Source organism: Malaclemys terrapin, chromosome 17 (assembly GCF_027887155.1).
Source record: "Malaclemys terrapin pileata isolate rMalTer1 chromosome 17, rMalTer1.hap1, whole genome shotgun sequence".
Lineage (NCBI taxonomy): Eukaryota > Metazoa > Chordata > Testudines > Emydidae > Malaclemys > Malaclemys terrapin.
Window position 1 is genome coordinate 2,157,731 of NC_071521.1, and position 14,926 is coordinate 2,172,656.

Consider the following 14,926-nt stretch of genomic DNA (forward strand, 5'->3'; position numbering starts at 1 on the left):
GATTGTTGTATAGGGCTCGGAGGGTCAGTAAGTTTGGCCACCCCAGCATACACCAAGGCTTTGGTGATGGGAATAAATAAGGGGAAAGTTGTAGAGAGACGTTCATTTAGTTCTTCAGTGACATTTTAATCTAGTCTGTCTCTTTATTTCTACCTGTCTTTAAATAGTTGAATTGCTGTTTGGCAGCAGAATTACAGTTCTCAACATTCCACACAGATTGAAACATTGAGCTAAGTCTTCCCCCATCTCCATTTTTATCCTTATTGTAGCATTTATTTGTTTGCACACACAGCTGGGGTTTGGTTTGGTTTTTGTTTAAACACTTTAAAAAAATAAGTGTTTGAGTTTGTTTATTGTGCACATTCAACCCCTGACCAGTGTATTTTTCATTGCTATTGAAAGTTAATGGGGGCAAAATTGCATTCCAAAACATTTGAACCTGAAGTAGCCAGGGCTGAACTTAGTTGATCTCTGGTGATCGGTTCAATTTAGTTACGATTTTTAGCCATTAGGCTGGGGCTGAATGATGGTGATTTGGTTGAGGCCAAATGTCTGTAGAAAATTGGCTCTTTGATAAGAGCCCTGTTATCAGAGGGGGATACTTTCTCATTTACATTTAGATGAGTATTGATTATTTATTTACTCAGAGAAGTGAGATTCGTTCCCAATCTTATCTCTCTCGTCTCTGCTTGTCAGCAGAAAGAGAGATAAAGCTCCTGACATCAGACCAAGATAACAGCACTTTGTAGGAAAGATAAAAGTTGGAATGGGCCTTTTTCTAGTCTTGACTGAAAGGATAAGTTTTAAAAATTAGAACTGATGGGTCAGGCTTTCGAAACCCTTTCTGAAGGATTTGCAGTTTCACTAGGCAGCAGGCATGGTTTGTTATAATAGGCATAGCCTTTCTCCTTTTTTGAGGGAATTGTTTAATTCGATTATACTCTGCGGTTCTCATCACCAAGCGTAAATTTTATATTGTGCCATAGGAAGCTAAAGAATGACTGTTTCATGTAATTTTTTTAAAAATTCCTAATGATCTTCCTGTTATTTGAAGAGGCAGCTGCTGCAATGTTTAACACAATAACATAGTACAGTACAAATCTTTCTAGCAGCCACACCGAGGGGCAAATAAGCATTTTAACTGGTGGGATTGTGCATTATATAATAATATGCATTTAAATGTTGCATGCAAGTTTGATGTCTGTAGTCAAGATGTTTAGAGTATTGTTTTGTAAATGAATAGTTCTGCCTTTGTGATGAAGTTAGTACAGTTGTTCAACAGTTATTGATCAGTGAGTGTGTTAAAATCATTGCTAAAAGAGAAGAGTTGCTCTGTCTGTGCTAGCTTTTGCAATTCTTTGTGTTTAGGCACTTGCTCATATTTGCAGGATATTTTGCCCAGCAGTGTGGTCCAAAAATTAAGAAGATCAGTGTGCCCAAGGCAACTTGTCTGCAATGTCTGCTGGAATAGGGGTTCAACCTTAGCACCTCCTCCAAGAGCTAAAGAGAGCTTAGCCTATTGGGTATGTATTGTACCCTTGAATTAATCTCTTCTAGTCTTTGAATGAAAAATTATTTGCTTTCAGGTACAACTGCTTCATCTCTTCCCATTTTGGCTTAGTTCAGATCACGCTCCTGGTTCATACCCACCTCACTCCTTTCTCATTGGATGTATTAATATGCCAGGTTTGATCACTCCACAGCTGCCCTGATTGCCCTTTCCCTGTGTAATTCCCTTGGAATATTTTGGTGAACTAACAGAACAGGGATGGGGCTTGGAGGGCTCATAGTTGTCTTCTGCCCACAGCAGTTTTCCTCCTAGCACCTCAACTCCTAGTTTGATGGTGGGATGTCACCTGCTGTCCATCTTTGCCCATGTTAATGGTAGTGTGTGAAAATATACTGAACCACTGGATCAACCTGCTGCAGTTAGACCTGAGCTGTATGCTAAGGTAATAGTCCTTTTAGTTAATGGTGAGAGTTAAATGGAGGTACAGTGCTACTTACCTTTCATATGCCATGTTCCGAAGGGTTTCTTTTAAACTTACGTGTGGAAATGTTTGCCTCAGGATTACAAAAATCCATAAAAATCCAACTTTGGTATTATAACTTGGAAATTCTCTTGAAATGCCCAGAGCAATATTTTGTTATTAGACCATTAAGTTACATGATATTTCCACTATAAATTCATCTTCTGAACATCTGAAATGAGTTTTCTATTTACTCAATACACCTGCTCCATAGAATCACCCTTCCATTTGTTGTTGTTGTTGTTGTTGTTGTAACGTAGAGGTCATGTAGCTTTCTACACATTTTTGACATTTTAAACCCATTTCTAAAGGGTATGTACTGCCTAAAGACCCATTTGCACTCTGATTATATAGTACTCACTTCTCCAAAGAATCTGTTCCAATAGAAATTGGCGCAGCAGCACCCTGTAGTGTTGCAGTTTTTCATTTGTTCAATCTTAAACGTCGTATCTCGTTTATAGTCAGACTGTATATTTATTAACTATTTTGGTGAATTTTACAGAATTGCGAAAATCCACAATTTGCTCCAAAATTGCCTCACTACTGGCAAGATGACACCAAAAGGTCTCCAGCTGCAATTGCTGGCGCCTTCTGCGCCATGCAGCTTGGCAGGGAGTGCATTGAGCAAAAATGGCATTGAGTCTATGGAAGTCATTTTCTTCTTCAACATGGATCCAGAGCCTGGAGAATCTGTGATCCATAGGGAGAGGATAAGCTGCTATCGAGCATTGATTTTTAATTCTCTCCCTCCATGATTCTTCATATCTGGTTCAGCAATAATTCTTTGGGGATGGAGTCAACTTAGAAATCATACTGTTGTCTGCTTTTACCTGCTGTTGTCACCAGTCACACCTAAAATGGCAGTAACTGAGATTAAGAAAAACTACATTCTTGTCTGTGGTCTACACCGAATCTAGTCAATGTCACTGGTTCCCCTGTTCTTTGTGTGTGTCTTTCCCACAGCCTCAGGCAAAAGAAAGGTCCTTTAAGGAATTACCAAGTGATGGTGAAACCGCAGCTTTGGGCAGCGGATGGGTGGGAGTGCAGTGTGTAAAACTACATTTAACTCATTTCACAAAATTGACTTTTATTATTACCAACGTCTCTGTGTGCCGGGCATCTCACCAGCAAACAAGAGTTTCTAATCTTAAACAGAAGGCAAAGGGTGTGAAGTGGGGTGTATACTGGTGTGGATCGCCCTGGGGGTAGACGAACCCAGAGTCTGAGGGCACCCTGGAGCTGTGCCCATGGAAAGCTCAGTGGAGGTGGGTTGGGGGCCCTGGTGGGACCCAGTGGAGGTGGAAGAAAAGGGAGAATGAGACTCAACTCTCCTCTCGGCCCTCTGCATCTGCTGGAAATCAAATAAACAAAGTCCCGTTAGCGCACATGTAACTTCAATTTATTTTAAAAGGGTCACAGATACTGAGAGTTGAGGAATACATTCCTTTTCCCAAAACATTTCCATTTGTACATGGCCCTGGTACTAGTTTGCAGCATGTGGGAAAACTGAGTAAACCGTACCAGGTTTGAAGTACTCATGGATCTGGGATTCACGTGATACTCTTTCAGTTCTCATTGTACAGATTATGGTCTGTTAAGAAAATTACAATAACCTTAATGCTGGTCTGATCTCTGCAGCACAGATCTCTTGTGTTGTTTGCAAATAGAGAAAGATTTGCAAAATACTTATCTCTTATGCTGCAAGATTAAGAATTAAGATTTGGATTTAAGCAGCCAGTTCATGGAAATTCGAATCAGAGGCTACAAATCTCTCTGCCCACTTTGTTCATTGTGTATGTTCTGCAGTTGTTTGGGGACCATTGGAGATTACTCTCTACTATTCCCTTATAGCAAGATGGACTAAGCAGGTAGTTTTTGCACTCTGTCTGAATCTCCTTTACCTTGTCAGTTTAAACACCTATGACAACATTTAAACCCAGACTGAGTGATTGATTTGGTATTTATTTGAAGTTTATCCTCAGTAAGTTCCGCTTTTCCTTCTGTCTGACAAACCAGGCCTTACTTATTTTCAGTTTTTGAGACAGCTTTGCAATGGCTCAAGTCTTGTAGAAGAAGGAAGATGGTGCCGTACATACTTTGCTCCTTTTGCTATTTGTGCTTAGATAAAACATCTCTGCTTTTTCTTGGAGTGCAATTTGTTTTATAAATGCTTGGAACCAGCTACGTGTGCAATTGCTGATTGTGCTGGGCACAGAGGGAATAGTTGTGCTTTCCTCTTGTGGCCTGCAAATAGCCTGGCCCTGCATCTGTTCTGAAAGTCACCAGGAATAAGGAGACTCCATTTTACAGAAGAATAATGCACTATTTCAAGAGCAAAATACACTCAGAACATGCGGTGTGCTCTTCACATGGCTTCTGGGGAAACACAATGAGGAGCTGTAATTGAAACTATGCTGTAGTAAATTTAAATGAATTGGCTAACAAATTCCCTCTCTGAGGCATGCCATCTGAGGCTAAAAGGCTTAATTTTTTTTTGTTTTAAATATTTCTGAATGCTTTACTGACTTTGAATTATCATAGTATAAGATGAAATACTTAGCCACTAATAGAGAAGGAATATATTTCATGATTTCACTTTTAACAGTTTTGCTGTATTAAGATCCTGTTTAGAGACCCTTCAGATCACTAAAAAGACGTCGTTACGTAGTCAGCCTGGTAGACCAGCTGCTATTTTTAGTGATTTGAGAAAACAATTTTTTATTGTGGACACTTGTGCTTCTCTCGCCTTGATGGGACATGTGCATTGAAGGGTATTTTTATACTGCAGTTAGACACTCAGGCTTGCAGGGCTCAGGCTAAGGGGCTGTTTAATTGCAGTGTAGATGTTCAGGCTCATTCTGGAGCCTGGGCTCTAGGATCCTGCGAGGTAGGAGGGTCCCAGAGCTTAAGCTATAGTCCAAGCCAGAACATCTACACCACAATTAAACAGCCCCTTAGCCAGAACCCCGTGAGCCTGAATCAGCTGGCATGGGCCAGTATATAGACCTGAAGTGTCACAGGTATAGCGGCAGCTTTTCCTTGTTTAGGTAGCTTTGCAGTGTACAAGTAGCTACTTTGACATTTTTGCATGGTCTAAGAGAGTTAATGAAAATAATGATTTAATCTAATAGTTACTGTTTGCCTTAGAAATTAGGTGTTCTTTAAATTATCAGTGGCATTTTTGGCCAGATTTTGGGGGCCAGAAGGAAGGACTTTAACAATAAGCACAAATGGGCTAATTAGCTTTTTAAAGTATTAAAAGTCTTCTTAAAATGCTTTTTTTCAGTGGAATCGTTGGAGAGGTTTTCCACTGGACGGTCACCATTCAGCTTTGTCACACAGCAGTAACACTAACCGAAAGTGCTTGTGCTGTAGCAGCCATTTGTATTGTAGCGACCTGCTATCCATCAAGGGGCACTCATCCACTATGGCTGGTGCTATCCTTTGTGTCGTGTGCATTAAGGGATCGGGTTGAGGACATACCTTACTAATTGAAATGGGTTTCTTGGATAAAATTATTTTTCTGGACTCACAGCAACTGTGCACCAAACTACGGGTAATCATTGGTTCATCTTTTGAGAGAGAAAACAGAGGTCCTAGCCCAGTGGAACAATCAATGTAAACAAACTGTTTGGCGGCCTGTCAGTGGATTACCCTGATGGGCCACGGGTTGCCCACCACTGTCCTAGCCACTTGTGTTCATTAACACCCCAATGGTACTTTTTGCAAGAGTAGGGGTATTAGCTGTGATGTTTCAATCAATCTACTTAGGAAGTGACATTCTGCTACCTACATTTCCTCTGCAGTTTCATTTACAGAAGTTATGTGTTTCATACTCTTCTAATTCGCTGCATAGTGTTTCTCTGCGCTGTTGTTACAGCCCTTCTGTAACACCCCAGAAATGGCTTCATTTCACTAATGGGAGAAGTGTTCCCTGTATGTAGTTTTATTTCAGTGTAAGGTGTACAACTGTGATCTGTAGGAATGAAAGACACAAGAAGACATCTATTTGTCATCACGATCATTTATTAAAATACTTTGTATAGCTTGGAAAACACTAACTTTCAAATAAACACCATTCTTTTCAGTCCTTTGAATTAACGGGTATAGGGAGATTGACACTTGAATCTTGGGGAAAAATCTAGTTAAGTGAAACGTATTTGAAAGTAATTGGTTTGAAACAGCAGCAGTCCACATTTGTATCTGATTCAATCTCCATATGTACTGCATTTGTTTATATTCAGCAGTAACGCTAACCGTATTCAGATCTCTGATAGAACGATGGATTCATATATATACCGGTGATCCTTGCTGCTCCTCACAGCCATTGAGGTATTATCTGATCTCAGACTCCATCTAGCATTGGGACCTGTTACCGGAAACTGTAGAAACAATGATAACTGGAAAGGCTCATTCCTGTGTACAAAGTCTGTCACATTATCTAGAGTTAATGTGGAAAATAGCACTGGTCACCACTGCTAATGTCTAAAATGGCAGTGCCAGTCTTGTGATGATTAGAAGTCTAGGCTGTCACAAGACACAAAATGAGCAGGAAGAAGAAATATCCCAGGATTGTAGAGCCGAGTTTCACAATGAAATGAAATCCATAATATACATTTCTCTTGCAAACCGACCCCCACCCTTGCCTGCTCCCCAACTGTCTCAAGGTACAGCATACACTCTGAGGCCCTCTATTGTCCTGGTCATGGTCACCTTTGCTTTAGTGGCTCGTCAGTACAATCGCAACCTTTCCTGCCATTTTAAATCCACCCTTGTGTCTGTGTGCGTGCACATCCGTTTGAGCCTGCAGTAAGGAATGCATAGTTTTTTATGCCGGGCTAGGAGTGAGAAGCACTCAGATAAGCAAAGTAGCACTGTGTGTCTTTACATGGGAATTGTTTAGCTATACAGCAGTGCATCTGCTTTCTCTTCAGAATGTTCTTCAGCTTCCAGACAGTATGTGAGAATAGCTCCATCTCTGAGGCAAAGTGCAGGCCAACTACCTTTCACAACAGGCCAGTTTCCACTAGATACAGAATGGCTGGGAAGACTGAGTCAAAGAAAGCTGCATTTTACTTTTTCTAAGGACAGTTTGGGGTCCAAATAAACAACTTTACTGCCATTGAGAGAACCTAGGTGGGGATACAGGTGGATAGATAGAGCTAGTTGGGTGTAGGTCAGAAGGGTTTGTTGATATTTTTTGTTGGCAGTGAAGTAGGCAGGAAATGTCACGCTGTGGGCAGTGACTGGGATAGTCTGTTTCCATGCACTTTCTAAGCATACCATCGTCCACTCCTTTATTACTCCTTTATTTTTTTTCCTGGTGGACAGGAACTTTAGACATAAACAACCATCGATTTTACCTCTTGAGTTTAAGTATTGTTAACTGACCCTGATAAGCTGTCTTTTAATTAGAATCCAGAGAATTTTACAAATTATTTTATGTTTCAGGTCCTCAGTATCGTCTGGAGAAGCAGAGTGAACCCAATGTCCCAGTAGACTTAGACTGTACCTTGGAGAGCCAGAGCACTTTGGAATTCTGCCTTGTCCGAGAGAACAGTATGTTTGCCCTTTTCACTCTTGCTCTTGTAAATTGCTTAAGCTCACATAAGTTATGTATTCTGGAACACAGGCTGTACCGGCTGGGCGAGCAAGTTTTGAAGAGGCTCTGTTTCCTAAGGCACTTTTCAACTGTGCCAAAAGAATATTCCAAAGTGAAATGATTGATTTCATACCTTTTGGTAAATAGTCTGCATCCTGTTTATCACTTCTTGATTAATCTTTTTCTGTTAAAACTCTGTTCTGTAAAGTTATGACCAACTGTGAAAAACACTTGAAATATAAAGCTTTTTCTGTTGCAAGCACAGAATAAAGTTATTGGTCTGCTATACATTTTACCATGTCAATACTGCTGCCCAAGAAGCAGCAGCTTTTAACCTCTAAAAGAAATTAATCATGTAGATGTAACTAGAGCAGAGGTTTAGAGGTGGTGTTTATCTAAGTGTGGAGACAAATTGTTTTCTCTCCAGATATGCAAAAACATTACTTTTGGGGTTTGTTTTGTTTTATTTTGTTTTTATAAGTTTCACAAAATTTGTTGGAGACAAATGTAAAGTTTTCCCCCTTTTGGTTCATCCCTCTGTCTTTCCAACTTTTCCAATGGCCAAGCTCTCAGTTTAGTTTTCCTCTCACTTCTATGCAACACTTTTTTTTTTTTTTTCCCTTCATTAGTCAGAAAACTGGTGGCATTTATGATCTCAGTTAAACCCATGCTAAGAGGTTTTCTGTTGCGAAGAGTGGCGATTGGAGCCCTTGCTGAAGAGCATGGAATTTCTGGTTTCCTTACAAAGATTAAATCCTTTCATTTATGCTTATAAGGCTATAAATTTCTTCCTGAATTTCCCCACCAAGGATATGACATAGAAAAGTGATTGGAGCATTAGTGGGATAACTCCAACCTCATGTGCCAGGTATGTGGTGCTGACCCCCATTTAACAAATGGCAGAATTGAGACTTTGAGCTGAAGTGACTTGACTAATAGCAACTCAGTGTCAGAGTTGAGATTAGACTTCATGTTTCTGGCTCCCATGTTCAGAGTGGATGGACTTCGCTCCTGAGAGCTTCTTCATGCTTCACCTTTATTTCTGTGCCCTTTTGTTCTAGAGTACTTCAGGGAGAAACCCTACAAAAGTTGGAAGAGCTTCTTTAAGGGTTTATCTTCACTATGGAGGTAAGTCGACCTAAGATGCGCTACTCCAGCTACATGAATAACGTCGCTGGAGTTGACGTAACTTCGGTCGACTTACCCCGGTGTCTTCACTGCACTGTGTCAAATGGAAACGCTCTCCAGTTGACTTCTCTTACTCTTCTCGGGGAGCTGGAGTACCAGGGTCAACTGGAGAGCACTCTGCCGTCGATTGAGTGGGTCTTCACTAGACCTGCTAAATTGATCCCTGCTGCATCAGTGGCAGCAGCCTCGGTCTCCCCATAGGGAAGAGCAGCCCTGAATGTGCAAACACAATCGTTTGAATCTTGTTAAGTAAATCGGACTGTCCCATAATCCTATCTTGGGGTTTATATATGAATTGTTTAATATTTCTTTGAGTATATCTCTGAACTGTTCCTTTTGTATGAAATTTACATTTCATAAAGTAAACAGTGTAATATTAAATTGTTCTTGCATGTACCAGCTCTTTTCCTGAATCAAAGCCGGCATTGATCATATTTTTGGCAATCTTGCCTCTTTCATTTAAAAGATAACCAAACTCTTGAACCTGAACTGTCTGATTCAAAGCTGAATACCCACATTGCACTTCCAGACCTATCTGTACAGTGTCGGGCAAGAATGCATAGTGTAGCCCACAGCCATGAGAACTGTGGTGTGATCCTCTGAGTTCTCCCCAGCTAAGCAGGGTCATACCAGGTCAGTACTTGGATGGGAAGCCTCTAAGAAACATCTAGGTGGTCGTGATTCAATAGGTGGCCCTGTCCTTCCCTCTGGTCAGCACTGAACCAGTACCCCAGCATGGTGCAGTGGTAACTCTCCCATTAGGGCGGCTGAGAAAGTAAACTCACCTGAATTCCAGTTCTTTCAGCCACTAGCAGCTGTCTAGCGGATCCCTGTCGCTTTTCCCTGAAAAATTTTTGTGGAGGCTGATGCTCTAGCAGGGTTCGGTAACCTTTCTGAAGTGTTGTGCCGAGTCTTCATTTATTCACTCTGATTTAAGGTTTTGCGTGCCAGTAACACATTTCAATGTTTAGAAGGTCTCTTTCTATAAGTCTATAATATATAACTAAACAATTGTTGTATGTAAAGTAAATAAGGTTTTTAAAATGTTTAAGAAGCTTTATTTAAAATTAAATTAAAATGCAGAGCCCCCCCGGACCGGTGGCCAGGACCCGGGCAGTGTGAGTGCCACTGAAAATGAGTTCACGTGCCGCCTTCAGCACGCATGCCATAGGTTGCCTACCCCCGGGCTAGTGCACTCCGACTCCCCCCGATGCCCATTCCTTTAAGGAGCCCCAAGGCTTCAGCGAACTTAACAGAACAACTGAGCAGCCATGCCGTCGTTAATGAATGAGCTCATGGCGCCTGTGCTGAAACCACATACACCGCCCTGCCTAAAACTGTGACCTAGAATCACTACTTGGATGGCAGCGTTTGGCCTTGGGGTGCTGCAGGTGCTGTCTTTTGGATGAGATGTCAAATAGTCTGTGATTACTTGTGGTCGTTAATAAAATAATAATTTAATCATTGGTTTTCGTCAGCTCCAACTCTGATGTGTAGCGTATAGGTCTGGGACAATGCAAAACGGAAACTGATAGGTGTAAATCAAAACTTTACATCAAATAGAACTAGCTATATTGTATGTTAGGTCTGATTTAAAATTATTTCTCTTTAACTTAGTGATGTATTCGGATAGAGAAGAATCTCAATTAGAAGAGCTATTTAATAAATGTGCTCATTTATTTTTTCACATGGAGCCGAACAGATGCTAGTAAAATAGATGCCAGTTTTCTTTGGGCGAATGTATACTTTATATTTCATGGGATTAAGTGGAAACAGAAAACTTTTCATTAATAGAAATACACGTGCAAAAATCTCCTAAACGTCTAGCATTTACTAGACATGCTCAAACTAATAATCTCCCAAATTTGGAACTTTTTAACTTACATTCAGATTTATATTTAAACTGAATGCCTGTATTTTGCTATGTGAAATGCTTTTATGCAAAACAGCAAATTCTTCATTGCTAATTTAGTTTATTCTCTCCGTCCTGCTTCTGGAAAGTTCCTCTTTCTCATTTTACCATTAGGTAGTAATTAGTATTCAAGGGAAATTGGTCTTAATATATTAAAATTGGTTAAGTGCCTTTAGACCTGTACCAAAGCCAATGTCTTATTGGAAAATGTAATTGGGGACTCTGTGTATGTAATTAATTGAATTACAATTAAGAACTTTCATTAAGCAATATACTAGTACATTAAAGTAATAAGGGGACATTTTTGCAATGGAGTTAACCTTGTATTTTTGTTTTATTGAGGAAATACATATTTGCTTGCTCTTGAATATGTCATCTATTTAATATTTTAAGTAGCCATACTACAGCTGATACTTCTGTAGTATCTTTGAGATTAGCAGTCTGTCATTTTCACATGCCAGCTAATGCCTCGTGTTTTGAGTTGGACTCCATGCTTTGTTCCTGGAGGCCTTGTAGGCACATCACTAGAAATGTCTAGACATGTGCTTCCATTCTGATGTTTCTTTTACTGTTTTATCTTTTTCCCCATTTGAAAATCAGTTCTTCTGATGATATACCTCATTCATCGCCTGAACTAAGTGCAGTTATGTTAGTGAGAGTGATCGTCCCAAAATAATTTCAGCTTTGCACATGAACAAAAACCTTACTTCGGTACTGATCTGTGGTGTAGGTGTTGTCCCTGCATTCTCCCTGGTGTTGCTGCACTGCACTGAGCAGCCCTGCCTCAGTTTCCCCAGTAGAGTCTTCAGCACTCTTTGGTTATGGAGGTGGCTTAGCTCTCTGGCCTAGTCACCGAGAGAGTTCAACCCCCTGCTGGGGTGATGGAGTCCTTAGGTGAAAATCCAATATAAACACAAACCAAAAGAACCTTTGGCTGTGTTGGGCTCTGTTTTCAGTCCCTTTCCTTTCTTGTGGACCCTAGCTGCATCAGCTTGTCTTAATGCCCACCAATGGGTTCCTGGTAATAATTCAGATAGTCTGTATCATGCCTAGTTTCCACCGAGGCATGGAGACTTGAACCTCCAGTCAGATCCTGGGCCCAGCCAGGCTTCTCTCTCACCATCACACCAGTCTGCTCTTCTTCATGGTCCTCCCCAGCTGAGCTGTGCTCCCTCTTCTTCCAGGCCAGACACCTGGCACAGGTATAGCAGCGCTCCTAGGCACTAGTGCCCTACAAATAATGAGAAGAATGAACCCAGCTCATAAGAGATTATCTGAGGTCTGTCTCATAGACTTCATGGTTCTTCCTGAGGGGAAAAGCCACCTTCAGGGCTCTCAAATACACAATCCCTAAGGCAATGATGGAATTTTTTCTTCTCTCAGGTATATAATTTCTGTTTGTTATTGTGATATTTGGTTCCTAAAAAGCAACAGACCCCTTTTTGTCTGGGTCATAAATAACTGTGTCCCCACCGTGGGTGTGTCAGATCAGAATGACATGCCTCTTATTTCTTTCTAGAAACCATGATCAGGAGATGGGCATCTGACCTCCCTGGAGCCTGTTTCCTCACATCTCCTGTTGTCAAGCACATAGTGAAAATATTTGTTTTTCTTATTTGTTTTACTTCATACAGTTCTCATCTTTCTTGATGCTATGTTTCTGCAATACATGATCTTAAAAGCTTTTCTCACTTCTGATTTCTGCCTCTTTCGCACAGGAAATCCCCGTATCATTTGTAGGAACCTAACTTTACAGAACAACATGATGGTGTTTTGCCTCTAGTTAAATAGATAATGAAAGAGCACAAAATGCCAAGGTAGTTGTAAACTTAACCCCTTTGATCTTTAGTAGCCACTTTTTGGAATAGTATCTTTTTCCCCAATGACAAACTTGGGCTTCATCTATACTGCACTTTCTGAAGAAAAAACACCCCGACTGACAAAAGTTTTACTGAGAAAAAGCACTGGTGTGGACAGTGTTTTGCCGGCAGGATCCTGCCAACAAAGCTACCGCCACACGTTGGGGGTGGCTTTATTTTGTTGACCGGAGAGCTCTCTCATGCTGACAAAGAGCGGCTATACGGCGTGCCTTATGGCAGCACAGCTTTGCAGCTGTAAGGGGCTCAGGGTAGACAGAGCCTTGGTCTCTGACTGCAGAACTGCTGAACAGACTCCTGGTCTAGGCCTGGAGTGTCCACTTGAGCTGATTGCTTTGCCAAGTAGATGCTTTTACATTCAAAAACTACATTGTGATCTCCATTTCAAACACCCAACAGGCCTGTAAATATTTGACAGGTTTGCTCACAGCTGCTTATGTGTGGCAAGTATCTCTTATGATGGTGTCTCCAGTCAGCGCTTGGAGATGATTCTTTCCTCTGTTGTTGAATTATTTTGGTCTCCTCAACATTCTGATAAAGCTGCAGGTATAGGAGCAATATGCCAAGTTCTATAGTCAGGATTTTTCTGGGCAGGGAATTTATCTCGGCTCTTACTGATATTACTGCTATTATCCAGTGCACCCTCAGGGGTCCTAATGTCTTGCCATCTTTAGATAGATGATCTGTGCTGATGGTGGAATTCCTGGCTTCTCTCCCATGATCAGCAACTAGAAAAATTCGACAAACCTTAAACTGTCCTCTTCACATAGCCAAATAAAACAAGATTAGGAGAGGTGGTTCTGTTTTACAGAGGATCTGAAATATTTCCAATATAAAATCCCTCAGTTTAATCATTTAAACTTTGTCAAAGAATTCAGATTTTAAATTCTAATGAAAATGTTATCCCTGAATCTGATTTTGGATGTGGCTACTAGTTAATCAGTCAAAGAATTAATAACACGACTAACATGCCCTTCTATACAGACTTTTCATCTGAGGATCTGATATATGAGTAAGTTCAGCCTCATAATACCCCTCTGAGATAGACACTTCTTCTGTCCATTGTACAAATGAGTAAACACAGATTGAGAGGCTGACTTGTGGAAAGCCACCCATTGAAACTGGGAACAGAAGATTAATACTCTACAAGGCTGTATTGTGAGTCTTAATTATAGAATCATAGAAATGTCGAGCTGGAAAGGAACTTGAGAGGCCATCGAGTCCATTCCCCTGCGCCAAGCAGGACCAAGTAAACCCAGACCATCCCCGACAGGTGTTTGTCTAACCTGTTCTTAAAAACCATCAGTGACCGGGATTCCACAACCGCCCTTGGTAACCTTTCCTGTGCTTAACTATCCTTATAATTACAAAGTTTTTCCTAATATCTAATGTAAATTTCCCTTGCTGCAGATCCTGCCAATTACTTCTTGTCCTACTTTCAGTGGACATAAAGAACAATTGAAACAGTCTTCTTTAAAACACCTCTTAACATGTTTTTAAAGACTATCATCAGGTCGCCCGGCGGTCGTCTTTCTCAAGTCTAAACATGCCCAGTTTTTTTTAACCTTAATTAATATTTATGAAGTACTTTAAGAAACCTTTGATTAAAGACTCTAGAGGAGATCAGTATTTTATTTTGTTACTACAAAATTTCTGACTAGGTACCAGATTGGTTTGGCTATTAGTCCACACATTTTACCTTTAGTATAACTTCATCCTCATGAACCAATTATTTGAAGTATTAAACTTAGGGGAACATAGGACTTTCTTCACCCACCACCAAAATGCAGCCACCTCTTGGGTAGAACATAACAAATAGCTAACTGTGAATTGTAAAATTACCCAACATCTTAGGTTAGGCAGTGCAGCCCTTTGGGGTAATACAGTACCTGTCTGAAAACTGCAGTAGGCAAAAGGTTAGTTACCTCCCCAGGTGCAGTCCAGACCTAACATGGAATACGACCAGGACACTGAGTTAAAACCTCTGCACCTTCCAGGAAGAGCCGCAGGTGGTCAGGATCTGTGCTTTATTCATTACGAATGAAGAATGCCATTACTGAATCACCATCACAATTTCCTATGCCCTCTAAGTTTTCCTTGGAGAGTTTTTATTCCAGTACTCACCCAGGCAGGCCATGCTTAGCTAGAAATCTGATACAAGGTGATCTGGCTGCAGGCTATATTCTACGTGACCACAGAATAGCCATACAGTATTCTGCGGATTGTATCATAACACTGCACACAGTTTGATGGTTGAAACAGCGCAGTGTTAAAGCACAGTTGGGTAATTGAAGGAATGCATGGCAGCCCTACATTG

At 40.8% G+C, this 14,926-nt stretch overlaps 1 protein-coding gene across 2 annotated transcripts in view; it reads left to right on the forward strand.

The window, feature by feature from the left end:
* The window catches only part of MAPKAP1 (MAPK associated protein 1), a 154,590-nt gene that overhangs the window by 114,944 nt on the left and 24,720 nt on the right, over window positions 1–14,926 (forward strand). The window contains exon 8 of one of the 2 annotated variants that reach the window (XM_054007723.1): window positions 7,482–7,589. The exons of the other annotated variant lie outside the window; for it this stretch is intronic. Coding sequence (XP_053863698.1) covers window positions 7,482–7,589 — 108 coding nt within the window. The remainder of the gene's footprint in view (window positions 1–7,481; window positions 7,590–14,926) is intronic. 2 annotated transcript variants of the gene reach the window in all.